This window comes from Pelodiscus sinensis, chromosome 16 (assembly GCF_052426305.1).
Source record: "Pelodiscus sinensis isolate ZL-2025 chromosome 16, ASM5242630v1, whole genome shotgun sequence".
NCBI lineage: Eukaryota > Metazoa > Chordata > Testudines > Trionychidae > Pelodiscus > Pelodiscus sinensis.
Window position 1 is genome coordinate 7,439,445 of NC_143067.1, and position 17,182 is coordinate 7,456,626.

Below are 17,182 nucleotides of genomic sequence, written 5' to 3' on the forward strand. Positions count from 1 at the left end.
CCGACTCACCTTTGGGGTATTAATATTTGTCCAGGATGGAACACGCCCTGGAAATTAGATCCGGCCTGCTGTTGCCGACCAGTCAGAAGGCTGGATTCCATGACATCAAACACAACAAGTGTGACATCATCACAATCCTGCCTCCCGGGCTGAGCATAGATGGAAGATAGGTCATTTGTTACCTAGTAACAACTGCTAGGGATGCAACATAAGGTCAGAGCTGAAATGCCCCATAAACCAGCTCAAGGAAGGCAGGCCGTTTCGTTGACTGTCAGGAAGATAATGAATTAGGACCTGAACAGATAGGGTCCTCGCTGTTTCCTACCCTCTACTGCATCCTGTTGGAGTCATGTAGGCCCACTGTGTCTGGAGAAACACCCCAGACATTGACATCTATAGAGATTATGTCTGGAGATTGAAGGAGTTCGCTTGCATGACTGATAAAGCTCCTCGGATTGTATGCACGGCCGCTCTGGGCAATTATGGGCCCTGGGGATCTGTCCCAGAGGCCAGCAAAGGCAACCTAATACAGTGTTATGGGAACTTTTTGGGGGTTGGGGGCTGCTGACCCATAGAAAAATCAGTCGGGGGCTGCACACAAGTGAGAAACAAACATACAAAACAAAACAAAGCGGAAAAACCAACCCTCACTGATGTGGCCCCCAACTGAGAAGAAAAACATTCCCCACATTCCCTTCTCACACCAGAGCCTAACCGAGCCCAGGCTAGTAGATTCTGTGTGCTCCCGCCTCGAGGGGGAATGGCGTGGGAGGGCTGCAGCACCAGTGTGGGCTCCCCAATACTGGGGGGGGGGGGTAGCCCTGAGCTTTGGGGGCCAGATCCAGTCAAGCCAGAGGCTGCATCCGGTCTGGGCCTTAGGTTCCCCGCCCCTGGTCTAAGAGCATAGGAATAGTCTTTGCTCTTCTCAGCATCTGGTGCTGGAATTGCATACAGCTCTGTGGGTGTCTCAGAGTTTGCCCTATTATTCATGCTAAATTAAAGCACAGGGGACATCAGAGGGTAACCAAAGCCAGCCAATACCCCCCCTCCAATCCCCTCCTGCTTTGCCTGGATCCAGTCTTCTCTAAGTCCCTCCCCACAAACAGATCTGTAGATCTAAGTTCTCTTGGGCCCTGTATCTCAGCTTAGCCAGGATTTGGCTGCTCTGTGCTAAACGTGACACTGTGTGCGAGAGCCTTGGCTCCTGGAAAACCTACATGGCCCCGGCTCTCTCTAAGTCCCATCTGAGGCCTGTGCAAACCTGCCACTGACCCAGCTATACCTCAGAGCAGAACTTTGTCTTGGGTTTACAAGAGCATTAGACCAGCAGTTTAGACTGAAAACTTTGGGCCAGATTCTGCAGTCCCTGACATGGGTGTAAATCCAGAATAACTCCATTGGCTTCAGTTTACACCAGGGTAACTGAAAGTAGGATCTGGACCTCAGTGTTTATACTTGGTGTGACAGACCCGGGGCAGCTGGCTATAACAGTTTGTTGGAAGGCAGAAATGCTGGGAGCTGGGTGAATGGCTTTTTGTTTCCGGAGTGAATGGCCAGAGACTGCAGGCACGTAATCAAGGCAGGCACCTGAGGCTAATAAAGAAACAGGCTAATCAGGCACCTGCAGCCAGTTAAGATCTAAGGGGTTGCTTTAAAAGGTTTCCCCCCAGGTCAGGGTGGGGGAAAGAGAAGAGGGATGGGCTGAGAGGAGGAAGTGTGTTGCTGAGAAAGGAAAAAGTCATTCAGGGAGAGGGTATTAGGGGAGTGTTTGGGGAAGTGGCCTAGGGAAAAGGCTGTTGTATTGGGGCTAGAGAAAAATCCCTGTCAGTTGCTGCTGCCTAGGGTCCTTTGGCTAGACCCAAGAGTAGTGGGCAGGCCTGGGTTTCCCGTAGCTCTCCCCACACCACTAAAAAGTCTGATCCCAGAAAAAGGAGGCCCAGGGTGATGGTGGGAACTCCCCGCCCATCCTTTGACTCTGCCAATGATGAAAATGGCTCAGTAAGTTGTGGCCCTGACCTCTAGAAAAAGATGAGAGGTAGGGTGGAGAGTCACCATGAGGATATAACGACTGCCTAGAAGTACAGGACCCTCGGGGCATGGCTGGAGCTTTGCTCCATTTTCCACACTGCAGCTGGGACTTCCCTGCTGCTCTGCAGTTCATCACTGTCTGCCGGCGGTGGTGTATCAACCTCCTACGTTTGGTCCCCGTGGCTGGAACCCACCCTACCCCAAAGGAGTGTCTGTGCTTCCTGCCTCTAGCCGGGATTTCTTCCTCCTTTCTCTTCGGTGCCTGCTGCACACATGGGCACTCTGTCCAGTGGTGGCTTTCTTTCCCCAAGACCTCTGATGCCTTCTCTCATCACTGTGTGTCCTGGGCAGCTGGCCGCCTCGCTCCAGTTGGTGCCTCCCCAGCCTGAGTTCCTGCTCATGCTTGCTGCCTTCCACCACTGCTTTTCCTTCCCACCATGTGCCACCCTTCAGCCCATCTCTGCTGTGCCTTCCCTCTCTGGTACCATGCGCGAGGAGCTCACCCAGCAGCTGAGCTAGCTCATGATTTGCGTGTGCCGTGCTGCTTCTAGTTGTGCAACTCTTCTTGTTTACTGTCTCCGTGTCCAGCAGGATGTTGTTGTGTACAGACTTGCATCACTCCCTGCTATCCCACCGTTTCCTGGCTCCCCTGCCGCTCTGCCAACCCACCTCAACCCCGGCCTTGCTGTTCCAGAACGTCCCTTCTGCACCCCCCCAAAGCTCTGTCAACGTGCCAGTCCTGACATACTCCAGCCTAATCTCTCCACCCCTCCTCCCATTCCCTCTCCACTTTCCTGCGCAGGCAGCACAGAGAAATCAATTCTTTCCAAGTTGGCTGCTTGGGGTTATTTTTGCCCTGCTGTTGGGGATGATTATCTGGTTTAGGGGGATGCTGGTAACTAGTTTAGTCGCCAAGTTTGCCCTATCTTAAAATGATTACAATCACTGTTTACAGCCCATGTCTTACAGATTCTAAATAGGATGGTTTTCTAAAACCAAACTGCCTCTCCACAGCAAGGAAAACAAACAAGACGAAAAAATAGACACAGTTTGTATAGGACCTACAAAATATGCAGTGCCTGTGCAGCTCCAAGTAACTTAAAAAAAATACTGTGCCCAGAGCAATTTTGATGTGATCACTGGTACTAAGACATGGACAAAGAAGAACAATAAGAAAAAAAACTCCCATTAATGTCAAGGTCTGTTTTGAACAAAGGGAGTAAGTCAGCCTTGTGTCTAAATGATAAGATTAAAAATCAGACGGGGAAAGCCCAGTATGTCCACATTTCCAGGAGACATTTACGCAAACCAACTTCTATTTATTATTTAGAAAGTGCTGGCATTAGACTTGGAAAGAACTCACTGCCTTGGGGCTGTGATGCGGAGTGTTTTACAAACATTAACGTGCTTCCTGGGAAGTTGGGCACAGGAATCCCCGCTTTTACAGGTGGATCAAATGAGGCAGGGGGAGGTTAAGTGACATGCCTGGGATGAATCAAAAAGTTGAGGCAGAATAAAAAGCAGAGCCCCCAAATCCTGATGTCAGCCCCCTTTTCTATCTGCCATATTACACCACCGTGCTTCCCTGTGCGTGCATGGATCCTGGCAGCAGTGAAAAGACACAAGGCTGCTGTCCAAAAGATAGAGCTATCTAGCCCATCTGTGTTTCTGCCATTGTTTCTTCTATAGTACCTCCCGCCCCCCCAGCCTCTACTAAATTACTAAACATGAGAACAGAGAGGCTACATCTACACTGCAAAGTTTTTGCGCAAAAATGGCCATTTTTGTGCAAAAATCTGTGGAGCGTTCACACCTCAAATGCGCTTTTGCGCAAGTAAATCAGCAGTAAAATGGCAGAAGAGAGGGCTTTTGCCGGTGTAGGTAAACCTCCTTCTACGAGGCATAACTCCCTTTTGCACTACAGCAATTGTGCCAAAAGGCAAGTGTGGACACTTCAGAGGGGTTTCTAGTGCAAGAATCCCCTATGGGAAAAATCACAGGTGGTCTGATGACCATTCTGTGAATGGCCATCAAAGCTTTCTTGCGCAAGAGCGTCCATTCAGTGTGGACGCTCTCTTGTGCAAAAGTGCATCGCTTTTGCGATGCACTTTGAGGTATGGACGTGTTTTTGTGCAAGAACTCTTCCGCAAAAGACTTCCTTGTGCAAAAACCGCACAGTGTAGACGTAACCCTAATGTGTTCCAGCATATGTAGATCTAACCATAGAGTGTCTTGGGGAAGGCAGCAGAGATGCTAAGGCAGGGACTGAGTTAATTTCCTCTTTCCTTGGAATGTTTAGAGCTTGGGAAGGCAGGTGGAAAACTCTCCCTGTGGAACCAGTGGGGCTTTCTACTTCTTTCTGCCATCACCATCCCAGTTTGTTTCTAGGGCAGATCTTCCTCTTCCTTGCTCTGTGGCGGTGCCCGCTCCCACCGGGAACCTGCAGTGAGAACAGCACCCACATTGGACAGTGGTTGCGTTTTCTTCCAAGCCCCCAGATTGCCTGGGTGGGGGAGGGGGGAAGCATTTTGGAGCCTTCTGAATCTTTCTTCCCACTTCTCCATGCTGTGCCTGGGATGCTCTGTCTTGGGCCGTGTGGGGCAGCTAGACCAGCTTGAACTTCATGGGCGCCAAGGTCCCAGTCAGAGCATCCCACAAGTGGAGGAGAGAGGGATGGCAAGAGAGTGAGTAGTGCTGAGTAAACTCACCCAGCTGTTCCACTGAGTCTACAGAGCTACAAGAGCCTCACAGGGGAACTCATCCAAGAAGCTGAGCTGCAGCTCCTGCCGGGGTTGCCCTGCGGTCCTAAAGCCCGACTTCTCCTTTGAAAGTGCAGCTGCCCCGTTTTGCTGGTAACAGGCAGAGGCTCTTAACCTTTCCAGACTATTGTGCCACGTCTGGAGGCTGGTTTGCCTTGCGCGTCCCCAAGTGACACCTCACTTAAAAAAGACTTGCTTACACATCCCACATTGGAATACAAAAGCGCCCCAGCGCCCCATGACTGAAAAAACGCGGACTTTCTCCTCACCGCCATCTACAATATATGCGAGAGAGTGTGTGTGTCTGTCTGCCCGTCCGTCCATTTGTCTGTCTGTGAGTGTGTTTGTTCGACAACGCCGCCTCAGTGGGGAGAGCTAGGATCACCAAATTTGGCGTGCAGCTTCCGCTTTTCATAACCTAAAGCCAGGGCAGGGTTTGGTGGTGCCAAGACAGTGGGATGTGCCTGGAATGGGATTGTTGCTCATAAAATGGAGAGGGAGGGGTCTATTAGCCGGGAGAGGTCTACTATAAAAATGACCACGGGGTGGGGGGGAGGGGCAGCAATGGGCCAGAGATGGGGACTGGGACAGCTCTAACCCCGTGGGCATAAGGGTGGAGAAAGGGGCAGCTATCTACTATATATTTGAGAGAGTTTGTCTGTTTGTGTGTCTGTCTGTCCCCCCGCCAGGGGACATGCACCCCTCCCCTGGCGGTGCCCACAGCAGCCATGGAGAGGCGCTTCTCACCTGGCCCCAAGCTGCTGCAGTGACAACCCGGGGGGCAGCCTGCACCCCTCATCCCCAGCCCCACCCCAAAGCAATGATATCAATGAAAACCAAAAACATATTTCAGTTAAGGACCTGAGCAATGCAGGGTCATTCCTCTAGTGTAATTAGAAAAGAAATCCATTGGAACATACATATTGGATTTACATGTCAGTGTACAGTACACAGAGCAGTATAAACAAGTCATTGTCTGACATTTTAGTTTCTACCAATGACACTAGTGCTTTTTATGTAGCCTCTTGTAAAAATAGGCAAAAAGCTAGAGGAGCTAATGTACCCCCGGGAAGCCCTCTACATACCCCCAGGATATGTGTATCCCTAATTGAGAACCATGAGCCTAGGGGCCAGAACTGGTGGGCGGGATCTGGGGGGAGGGGGAGGTGAGCCCCACGGCCCAACCCATGCTCTCTAGCACTGATGCCATTTTCTTTTCTTTTGGTGAGATGTGAAGAGGGCAACTTAGAATGCACTCCCAGATCCCATTGGAATGATAGGGAAATGATTCGGATCTAGCTTGTCCCAGGCTCAGTCAGGAGTAGTTCCCCTCCAGTTGCTGGTGTAAACCAGAGACAGTGAAATCAGAGTACCTCATGATTATGCATGGGCCTACATCTATGTAATTGGTGCTGTCATGTCACCGAATTTGAGATAATTACCACCTCCTTAGAGCCGGGGAAATCTGCAGTTCAGCCTCCCTCTCTGCAGAGTGAATGACAGCCCAGGTGCCTCGAACTAACGTTTGACTTTCCCAGGTCCCTGGGCTCTCGCTAGGATCTCGCGAATACACGCAACTGGTTTTGTATCCTATTCCGAACGTGAGGCTTTTATTTCAAGCCAAGTCCTGCTCTTTAAAGTCAAGAGGAGAAGACTCCTGTGAGCAAGGTGAGCAACTGGACTTGCCAACGGATGTAGCAGGCAGACGGTACTTCCAATAGGACACCAAGCTAGTTCTTGGGGACTGCTATAATGCACACCACTGACGTGCTGGTGTTAGAAGAGCCCTTGAGTCCATTACAAATCCTGCTCTGAACTTGTCATGGGACATCCGACAAGATATTTAACCTGGACAAGACCTTTAACCATTATCTGCCTCAGTTTCCCCATCTGTAAAATGGGAATAAGAAGGTTAATTCTTTTGGACGCTGCTTTGAGAGCTACAGTTGAAGAGTGCTGAGTGCAATTAACTATTCCTGTGTTGTTCATTATCCAGGATTCTATAATTAATCACCGTCCTTTCCTCTTTACAAGGGATCTTTCAATGATTATTCAGTGTTATTATTTATTTGCATTACTGTAACACCTAGGCTGGGCTCTGCTGTTTATCCATCACTATTCCAGGTCTAATTCTGCCACCAGCTCTTTATATCCTCTGGACACATCTCTGCAAGGGTGAGAATGGGAAAGCGGCAGGGGTGGGGCGGAGGAGGTTTTTCTGCAGTCTTAGGAATTTGCCCTGCAATGACTCCAGAGAAACATATTTGTTGTGCCGGGCGAGTGGCGGGGAATGCCAGACAGCCCTACCAGCAGCTCTGATGCCTCGGGAGAGTAAAGCATCCTGTTTAAAACCCTCAGGTTCAGAAAAATGAACATGCCTCCAGGAATGTGGGCAAGAAACCTCTGCGTGCTGGTCCTGGATTAGTTTCCTGCACACATCTGAGAAGGAGGCCTCCTTGCTGCAGCTCTGAAGCAGGGGAACAGCGCCAGTGTTAGGACCCTGCAGGGCTCTGGGTTTGCCAGGTTTTTTCCTTGAGTCAGTGAAAGAGCTGGGAGGGGCTGAAACACAAGCTCCCCATAAACCTGGCTGCTTAGCCTGTCTCCTGGGCAGATGTTACAACTTTCTGCCTTCTCCAGTCTGTTCAGGAGGGAGCTTTCTCTCTTTTCCCCCCTGGCTTTGCTCTCTCCTCACTTTGTTTGCAGTTACAGCAAAGCTAAGCAGGGAGCGCCCAGAGCTCTTTGTCTAGCCCTGAAAAAAAACTGTGGGGATTCTTGAGGGAGCTCATGTAGAAGACAGAGCAGGGGGGAAGGACAAACAACCACACAAAACAAAGGAAGAAAGCCAGGAGAACAATGGTGAACAATGATTTCAGGTCTTGCCAAGAAATCTTTCCCCCGCAAACTGTGAAGAAGGGAGAACATGGCTCATCACGGTGGAGTCAGGAAGAGGACTCAGCCGCTGTGAGCTTGAACTTTCGCTCCATCTTCCACCGCAGTTTACATACAAAGATCATCTTCTGAGCTCCGTGAGCCATTTGGCTAGCCCAGCGTGTAAACAGCTGGACTGGACGCGAACCCAGCTTGGTCGCTAGCCGGTTTTTGAGTGGTTGTGTTAAAAACTGGAGACAGAGGGGCACTTTTGGAAACTTCAAGTCACAGAGGAAATTAACTTTATGGGGCATGTGCCTTTGATTGTAGCAGCTTGAAGATTATTTTCTTTTTACTGAAAACAGCCCTGCAGCACTGGTGGATTTAATTGCTTCTCTTTTTTTTTCTAAAGAGAGAGAGAGGAGGGGAGGAGAGGGGAGGGAGAGAGTTGTTTCTATAAAACTTGCCAAAGGAATTTGGAAGGACAAACCCTAGGGTGGGAGGGTAGATTGTGATTTTATTTTTGGAAGAGAAAGAGATTTCCCGTGCCTCTTTCTCAGTGTAAGATGCTGGGACAGTAACTTCCCTTAGAAGCCTGGATGCTTGGTCCAGCATGGCTGTTTATGCCCTCACAGGTTTCTCACTGGTCAGCCTACTTAGTTTTGGCTACTTGTCCTGGGATTGGATGAAGCCCAGTTTGGTGACAGATGTTTCCATGGAGAAATCGCTCCCTTCTTCCTTCTCCAGATCACCTCACATCATCTTCATTCTGACTGATGACCAGGGGTACCATGACATCGGGTACCATGGCTCAGACATACAGACACCAATGCTAGACAGGCTCGCAGCCGAAGGGGTTAAGCTGGAGAATTATTACATCCAGCCCATCTGTACCCCATCCAGGAGCCAACTTATAACGGGCAGGTAAGACAGCAGCGGCACCTGCTCGCTGTCCTGGGAAACTTAACAGTTTCTTTCCTTCTTTTCTGATTGGTTAACTCCAGCTTACTGTGGGCAGGTAAAATGATAGGTGTTTATGGGATAGCTCTCTGGAAAATACCCAGTGTGCTTGTTGTGCTGACAACAAAACTTTGAGGACCTCTTGGAAGGATCCCTTGGGAAAGAATTGTTTTGCGTGTTGTATAATAAATTACTTAAAACTTTACACTGTAGACTCCATGGGGCAGGGATCTTGAACCATGCTGAGTCCCTATTTAAGCAGGTACAACTCCCACTGAAGTCAATGGACATTATGCTAGGGCTAAATTTGGTCCCTTTGCCCTGGATGGTCAAGGGTTCACGTGCCAGCCTAGAACTTCAGTGACAGGGGCTTATGCCCCTACTCTGCCACTGATTTGTGTGACCTTGGATGAGTCATTTAGTCTCCGTCTCCTTTCTCTGCCTGGCCAGTGGGGATAAAAGCCCTGCTCTGTCCCACAGGGGTGTGTGAGGCTAAATAAAGACAGTGAGGTGTTCAGGTGCTGTGAGAATGTGGGTCCGGATAAGTATTGAAGAGATTGAGCATGGTTGAGGGAACCATGCACCAGGCTGGGAATCAGGAGATGTGGGTGGTTTATTCCTGTCTTGCTGTGTGAATGCTGGGCAAGTCTCTTAGGCTACAAGTTTTAAAGGTGATAGAAATGTAGCCATGTTAGTCTGGTGTAGCTGAAACAAAATACAGGACTATGTAGCACTTTAAAGACTAACAAGATTAACTAATAAACTAATAAACCATCTTGTTAGTCTTTAAAGTGCTACATAGTCCTGTATTAAATTTTAAAGGCACCTTCAAGGAGGCAATCAACATCGCTAGCTGTTCTTAACACTCATAGCCTGTCCATGTAGTTCAGGTTTCTTGTCTGTAAAGCAGTCAAACAGTGCACACCCATGTCTGCAGAGCCCTTGGGAACTGACGGAGATAAAGCAAACAAATCAACAACCAGGTGACACGTGAGAACCTCCTCCATCAGGCCCCCAGACAGGAGGGAGACAGCTGTCACCTTTGCAAGCAGGTGGGAAAGAAAGCACTAGTATCTGCATGGCCATGGTGTTACGGTGACTGTCCCTGTAGCCAGACACGATACCATCCTTTCTTCCCTTTTTACACTGACTCATGGTGTTTGCTATGGCCATGGGGCCAAAAGGGGTTTTCCTCCCCTAGTAGTAATAACATTTCTTAACGTGTCTATGGTGCTTTTCCTGCTTGCTGTACTTTATAGCCTTTAATTGACGGATTCTCAATGCAATTGTAAGAGAGGTATGCATCCTTGTAGACGGTACTGGCTGAGTCTCTGTTGGACCATGTGGTGCTTTCAGTGTAGAGGCATCTTAACTCTGTCTCTCTAGGGTAGCTGCATGTCTATGTACCTGGCTTGGAGATCAATGGTCATTGTATGCAGCATGCCTCATCTCAGTCTCTTGGGTCTCAGGGTCTGGGTGGAGTAGATGCCACCTTAGTGCCACTAGAAGCTAGAAATCACTTGAATTTGAGAATGAGAGAAAAGATGCTCATACTCTTAGGACAGACTTAATCTCCATATGGACCCTCCAGCAAACTGCTAGGTTGTGTAAGTCTCGCTCATCTTGTTGAGTCCTTGCTCACACAAGTAGTTCCATTGACCTAAGCAGGATGACTAATGCAAGGAAGTGCTCATCAACACACGGAAGGGTTGCACAATGGAGCTGTTTACTGAAGAGCAGCCCAATGACTGTCCGGCACTGTTGGCCTGAGGGGCTTGGCTGAACTGATTTTTCACAGTTTGTTCCTGGATGAAACTGTGATGGATGGGAGGGGTACATCATCCAGTCACTACAGGGTTAAACCAAGAACAGTGGGATCCAGGAAATGTTGGCAGGGAGCCAATGGTAAGAGCGGAGAAGATTTTTCGAAATGAAACAAGTTTTGCCTGTTTCATTCTCCTTTGCATGTGTGAGTTCAGAGTGGAGCTGGGGGAGAATGTGGACTGAGCAGAAATAGGACATGGATTGAATATCCATGTCTAAGGAAAGACACATAAACTTTGGAGCAACAGATGTAAGTAGAACAGGAAATGTTTAGTTAGATGTGATCAGGTTATCATCTTTGGATTTTTTGGTTGGTTCGTTAAACTCCTCTGTGTTACCCCCATCCAGGGCCACATTATGACTTTCGTGGGCCCTAGGTACTTTTACCTTCATGGGCCCCTTCCTCCATAAAAAAAATATTAAAAATTATTTTTGATATAACTTTAAATACTTCCACATTTTATTTTATTTTTTTGTTTTAGGCAAAATTTAATAGATTTTCATGGGCCCTAAAAGTTTCATTTTTTTCTGATGTGAGAAAAAAATTCAAACATTTTCTTCGACCCTAAAAGTTCATTTTTTTCTTCGGATTTTAAAAGAAATTAAAACATTTTTGTGGGCCCCTAAAAGTATCGTGGGCCCTAGGCACTGTGCCTACTGTGCCTAATGGATAAGTCGGCCCTGCCTCCATCCCTCCCCTGTACAATGTAACTGAAACTGAATGCCAGGGAAGCAATTCTCTGTGCTTTTATCTGGTTTTTTTAGTTGCTCTATAACACCTGGCAACCAAATATGCTTTACCAAATATATCTTCTTTGTTTTGTCAATAAAATCCCCTTTTTAAGACTATGATCCAATTCCCGTGTTCTAAAAAGCAGGAGGTTCTGTGCGCATGTGCCTGAGACTAAAGGTCTACTATTAAGTTTGTTTTTAAGCTCTCTCCTAAAAGAGGGTTAAAGAACTTGAGGTTTCCCCCACAGGAAGAAATTCCCAAGTGTTTGCTCCTGGGGGTTTTGCATTTGGGTGGTGGCAGCGTAACACCCAAGGTCAGGAAGGCTGTGACTGTGGGGAGTTTTGAAGTAGAAGCCTTTTGTGGCAGGATATTTTTAAGGTTTCTTGTGGGCCCCACCTTCTGCACTCAAAGGGCCGTATTGGGGAGCAGCCTTGATAGAAACATAAGGCTCTTAATAATATGGAGATATACCATCTCATAGAATTGGAAGGGTCCTTGAGAGGTTATCAAGTCCAGTCACCTGCCCTCACAGCAGGACCAAGTACCATCCCTGACAGATTTGCCCCAAATCTCTACATGGCCCCCTCAAGCACTGAGCTCATAACCATGGGTTTAGTAGACCAAGGCTCAAACCACTGATTTATTCCTCACTCAGGTAGGCTCTATGAAGGAATAGCACCTCAGAGCTTTTCCAGAGCAGAACTCATTTCTCTTTTTTTCCTTCGTTCCCCGGCAGGTACCAAATCCACACCGGCCTGCAGCACTCCATCATCCGTCCCCGGCAGCCCAACTGCTTGCCCCTGGATCAGGTCACCTTGCCCCAAAAGCTGCAGGAAGCTGGCTACTCGACGCACATGGTGGGCAAGTGGCACCTTGGCTTCTACAAAAAGGAATGCCTGCCCACCAGGCGAGGCTTCGACACCTTTCTGGGCTCCCTGACCGGCAACGTGGATTACTACACCTACGACAACTGCGATGGGCCTGGCGTCTGTGGCTACGACCTGCACGAAGGGGAGAACGTAGCGTGGGACCAGAGTGGGAAGTATTCCACCCTCCTCTACGCCCAGCGTGTCAGCAAGATCCTGGCCACCCATAACCCCAAGGAGCCCATCTTTATCTACGTGGCGTTCCAAGCTGTGCACACACCCTTGCAGTCCCCCAAGGAGTACATCTACCGCTACCGCTCCATGGGTAACGTGGCACGGCGCAAATACGCCGCCATGGTGACGTGCATGGACGAGGCCGTGCGGAACATCACCTGGGCGCTCAAGAAATATGGCTACTATGACAACAGTGTGGTCGTGTTCTCCACGGACAACGGCGGGCAGACTTTTTCGGGGGGGAGCAACTGGCCTCTGCGGGGCCGCAAAGGGACCTACTGGGAAGGTGGGGTCCGGGGAATCGGCTTTGTGCACAGCCCCCTCCTCAAACGCAAGCGCAGGACCAGCCGGGCATTGGTCCACATAACAGATTGGTACCCCACACTGGTGGCCCTGGCTGGGGGCAACGTATCAGAAGCCGAGGGCCTGGACGGGTACAACGTGTGGCCGGCCATCAGTGAGGGCAAAGAGTCCCCACGCACTGAAATCCTACACAACATCGACCCCCTCTACAACCACGCCAAGCATGGCTCCTTGGAGGGTGGCTTCGGCATCTGGAACACAGCTGTGCAGGCCTCCATACGGGTGAGGGAATGGAAGCTTCTGACCGGTGACCCTGGCTACAGCGACTGGATCCCGCCTCAGATGCTCACCAACTTCCCCGGCAACTGGTGGAACCTGGAGCGGCTGACGGACAGCGTGCGCAAGTCCGTCTGGCTCTTCAACATCACGGCCGACCCCTACGAGCGCGACGACCTTTCGGAACAGCGCCCAGACGTGGTGAGGGCTCTCTTGAAGAGGCTGGTCTACTACAACCGGACGGCGATCCCCGTTCGGTACCCGGCCGAGAACCCCCGGGCCCACCCGGACTTGAACGGTGGTGCCTGGGGGCCGTGGGCCAGCGAGGAGGACGCGGAGGATTGGGAGGGAGGTGGCGGGCTGCTGAAAAATAAGAACAAGAAGAAGAAGTGCAAGATCTGCAAGCTGCGCTCCTTTTTCCGGAAGCTGAACACCAGGCTGATGTCAAATCGCATCTGAGGGGAGCATCACAGAGCTCCAGGTGCAGCTGCTTGAGGAGGGGTGGTCCAAAGGGCCAGGACAACTGGAGAGGGTGAGGCAGATGGCCACAGAGCAACTGCGCGCTCTCGCTTTTCCTCACACCAATGGACACGCTCACAGGGCTGGTCACGCACAAAAGCCACCAGTTGTCTTTCCCTCCGGATTCCCCAATTTCTGCTCCTGGGGGAGCAGGTGTCCAGATGGAGGGGGGCGAGGGAGCGCGATGAGGGTTCTGCAGTTCTGGTGAGTGCCTGTTACATCGGTCGCCGGTTATCAAACTGTCTGGCCCGTTCAAGCCAGGGACCAGTTCAAACGCACCATCCTGAGAGCAAAGCTTTAAACACAGATCAAACCCAAGGTACTCAAAGCTGCAGAGGGATGTTTTTGAGTGGTTTGTAAGAGAACATAAGAATGGCCAGACTGGGTCAGACCCAAGGTCCATCTAGCCCAGCGTCCTGTCTTCCAACAGTGGCCAATGCCAGATGCCCCAGAAGGAATGAAAAGAACAGGGGATCATCAAATGATCCATCTCCAGGACACCATTCCTACCGATTCTGGCTAATCGCTATTGATGGACCTGTCCTCCATGAATGTATCTAGTTCTTTTTTGAATCTTTTTGTAGTCTTAACCTTCACAATATCCTCTGGCAAGGAGTTCCACAGGTTGACTGTGTGCTGCATGAAGAAATACTGCCTTTTATTTGTTTTCAACCTGCTGCCTATTTTGATTTGGTGACTCCTAGTTCTTGTGTTATGAGAAGGAGTAAATAAATGTTCCTTATCTACTCTCTCCACACCAGTCATGATTGTATAGACCTCTCTCATATCTCCCCTATGCCGTCTCTTTTTCCACGCTGAAAAGCCCCAGTCTTATTAGTCTCTCTTGAGATGGCAGCTGTTGCAGACCCCACATCATTTTTGTTGCTCCTTTCCAAACATTTTTCAATGCCAAGAGATCTTTTTGGAGATGAGACAACCACGCCTCGCGGCACGATCCAGCTCCTCTGGCAACACAGCTCACTTCAATAACAGCCCATTCCTGCTTTCAGCAGATCAGGGTGGAGGGCTGGTCTGCTCTCAGGGCAGTTTCCCCTGATGGTCACTCTCTGTAAAACGGAAGCTTAGTGACCAGGTGGAGCCAGGACCAGCAAGAGAATACGATGGACCCAAAGGCAAACAGACTGTCTGTGGGCCTGGGTCAGCATGGCACCGCAATGTTCTGGAGACGTATTTGCACAGAAAAGTTGCAGGGTGTTACCTGTTTCAGTGTAGAGCAACCCCAGTTGATACTCACTTTCTGTGCGCATTCACGCCTGTGTCCATGGTGTATGGAATTCACTGACATGCCACCCCCCAACCGCAGTTTTGAAAGAAGGCAGTTCCCTGGTTCTCTGCTCCCACGGGTGCCCTCTGCCAGGGTATGTCTACACTACCCTCCTAGTTCGAACTAGGAGGGTAATGTAGGCATACCGCACTTGCAAATGAAGCCCGGGATTTGAATTTCCCGGGCTTCATTTGTATAAGCGGGGAGCCGCCATTTTTAAAACCCCGCTGGTTCGAACCCCGTGCAGCGTAGCTACACGGGGCTCGAACTAGGTAGTTCGGACTAGGATTCCTAGTCCGAACTACCGGTACACCTCGTTCCTCGTGTTGACGTTCCACGAGGTGTACCGGTAGTTCGGAATAGGAATCCTAGTCCGAACTACCTAGTTCGAGCCCCGTGTAGCCGCGCTGCACGGGGTTCGAACTAGCGGGGTTTTAAAAATGGCGGCTCCCCGCTTATGCAAATGAAGCCCGGGAAATTCAAATCCCGGGCTTCATTTGCAAGTGCGGTATGCCTACATTACCCCGCTAGTTCGAACTAGCGGGCTAGTGTAGACATACCCCCAGATAGCCACCCTCCTCCCTTTGCAATGGCAGCGACATAGCAGAGCGATTCTCTGCTGCCGCTTGCCTCGTGGCCTTTCTGTCGTGTTGACGCCACCTCTGCAACGGATGTCTAGGATCCGTGGTCGGATTTCCAGGCTGTGCCGTGATTCCTGGGGTGCACAAGGAGCTGGTGGCTAACGCAGTGCAGCGTGGGAATGGGGATGGAGGGAGGAAAGCAGACGTGGGACCAGTGTGTAGTAACACCTTGCTGGGCTGCAAACGGCAGGCGTTTCTTTTGTTCGTTCCCAGTGCAGTTCCTTACTCAACACACTCCAATGATGTGTTTGCACCAAATAGTCACCCACCGGTTCCCTAACTGCCGAGCGATCTCCAGGCTTGCTCAGTCCTGCCAGCAAAGTGGGAGGGGAGAAGACCATACAACCCTCCTTCTTTGGGAATTTAACTGAGGAACTCATCTGAGGCCAGTTGTCTCTGAGCGTGGCCACTTGCAAATTGTTGGTCCTCTGCGTCGGCTCCCTTTTGCTGCTGACCTTTCTGGGGTGGCCAGGAAGAAAGAGGGTAAATGGCTCGTAATGCAGGTTTTGAACGTGTGGCGCGTTTACATTTCCACAGTGCATTTTACATGTCTCCCCTCAGGTTTCTCTTGGTGCAGCGTGTGTGGGCGACGGCCCTGCTGTGAATTTTGAAAATAGTTATTTTTGTCTCGGGCAAAGGAGGCCTGTTAAGAGCTTGTCAGCTTTTGGATGAGCCGTGTGGGCTTTTTTTTTTTTTTTTTTCAACATCATATTCATTTTAAATCTGTCACTGAAGGATATGACAACTGGCAGCATTTTTTACTGGCTACCTTGAGGTGGGTCGATTCTATGTGTGTGTGAGGAGAGAGGGAATATAGGCAAGGCTGGGGAAGGGAGAGAAATGCAATGACATCGGTATTTTTATTGTTATGATTAAGATTATTTGGCAGATAGTGATTTTACATAGCAAAGGAGGGGGAACCACAAGAGAAAGGGGAAGCCATGTTACCCTGGAGATGGGCGAACATGGGAACTTTAGCCACATCCACAAGCAGGGCATGAATCTATCTATGCGGCACCCTTTGCTGCACGACGGCCCTGATCCTGCAAGTTGTTCTGTGGGGCCACACCCCACTGTGCTGTTCAATGGGGCTCGACGTGGGCTCCAGGGCCTGGCCAGGTGGAAGAGCTTTCAGGGTTAGAGTATAAAGCACTTTGCAGAGTCTCCTATCAAACTCACAGAAAGGGATGGTCGTTTCTTTCTCCGCATCCCCGGGTTGAAAGCTGGAGCCTGATGAGCTGAGCTGAGATCTGCTCCATTTGGGAGGGAGGTATTCGGATGCGGGGATGGGTCCCGGTTTTGGGTCGTCTCTCTGTCAAGCGGAAGTGGGCAAAACTGGCATCAAAACTGGTTTTCCAAAACCAAAGCCAACAGCAGCAGTGCTGGCTGAGATTGAAGAGGCATTTATTCAGCTTTGCCATCACCCCAGCCAGTATAGGGCTGGGGGCAGATCAATGGTTGTAGCGTTGACCGTCTCTCTGGAATTGTGGCAAGATTATGGGGACCAGTTACAGAGCCACTTACCTTAACAGCCCTAAAGTCACCTAACCAGCTCTAATAACCCAGACTATGTTCCCTCTAAACTTTTCTATACATGTGCGGATTTTTTCCATCCATGTGTGGAATACTTTTTTTATGTGCACCAAGGCATGTGTGAATGTGCACCACCAGGAGAAACAAAACCTAGCTGTGGGCGCTCTGCTAATCAGCTGGGCAGCATTTGAATTTCTCCTGAGCAGCTGCCCAAGAGCTCAGCTTACAGGGAACACTGAACCCAGGGAAGAGACTATGTTTTCTAACAAGCCACTTTACCACAACTATCATCATGGCAACAGAGTGGAGTATTCCTTCTCTGTGCACCTTGCTTCCTTGAATGAATAAACAAG

General features: G+C 49.9%; 1 protein-coding gene across 2 annotated transcripts; it reads left to right on the forward strand.

The window, feature by feature from the left end:
• Positions 1–7,340: 7,340 nt before the first annotated feature.
• ARSI (arylsulfatase family member I) lies at positions 7,341–14,121 on the forward strand. Of its 2 annotated transcripts, XM_075900546.2 has the most exons (3): positions 7,341–8,033; positions 8,403–8,579; positions 11,909–14,121. In XM_075900546.2, the coding sequence occupies exons 2-3, from the start codon at positions 8,485–8,487 to the stop codon at positions 13,308–13,310; spliced, it is 1,497 nt and encodes a 498-aa protein (XP_075756661.1). In that variant the 5' UTR covers positions 7,341–8,033; positions 8,403–8,484; the 3' UTR covers positions 13,311–14,121. The 2 variants fall into 2 exon arrangements, with proteins under 2 accessions (XP_075756661.1, XP_006138300.3); XM_006138238.5 differs by lacking the exon at positions 7,341–8,033 and having other exon boundaries at positions 8,048–8,579.
• Positions 14,122–17,182: the final 3,061 nt, after the last annotated feature.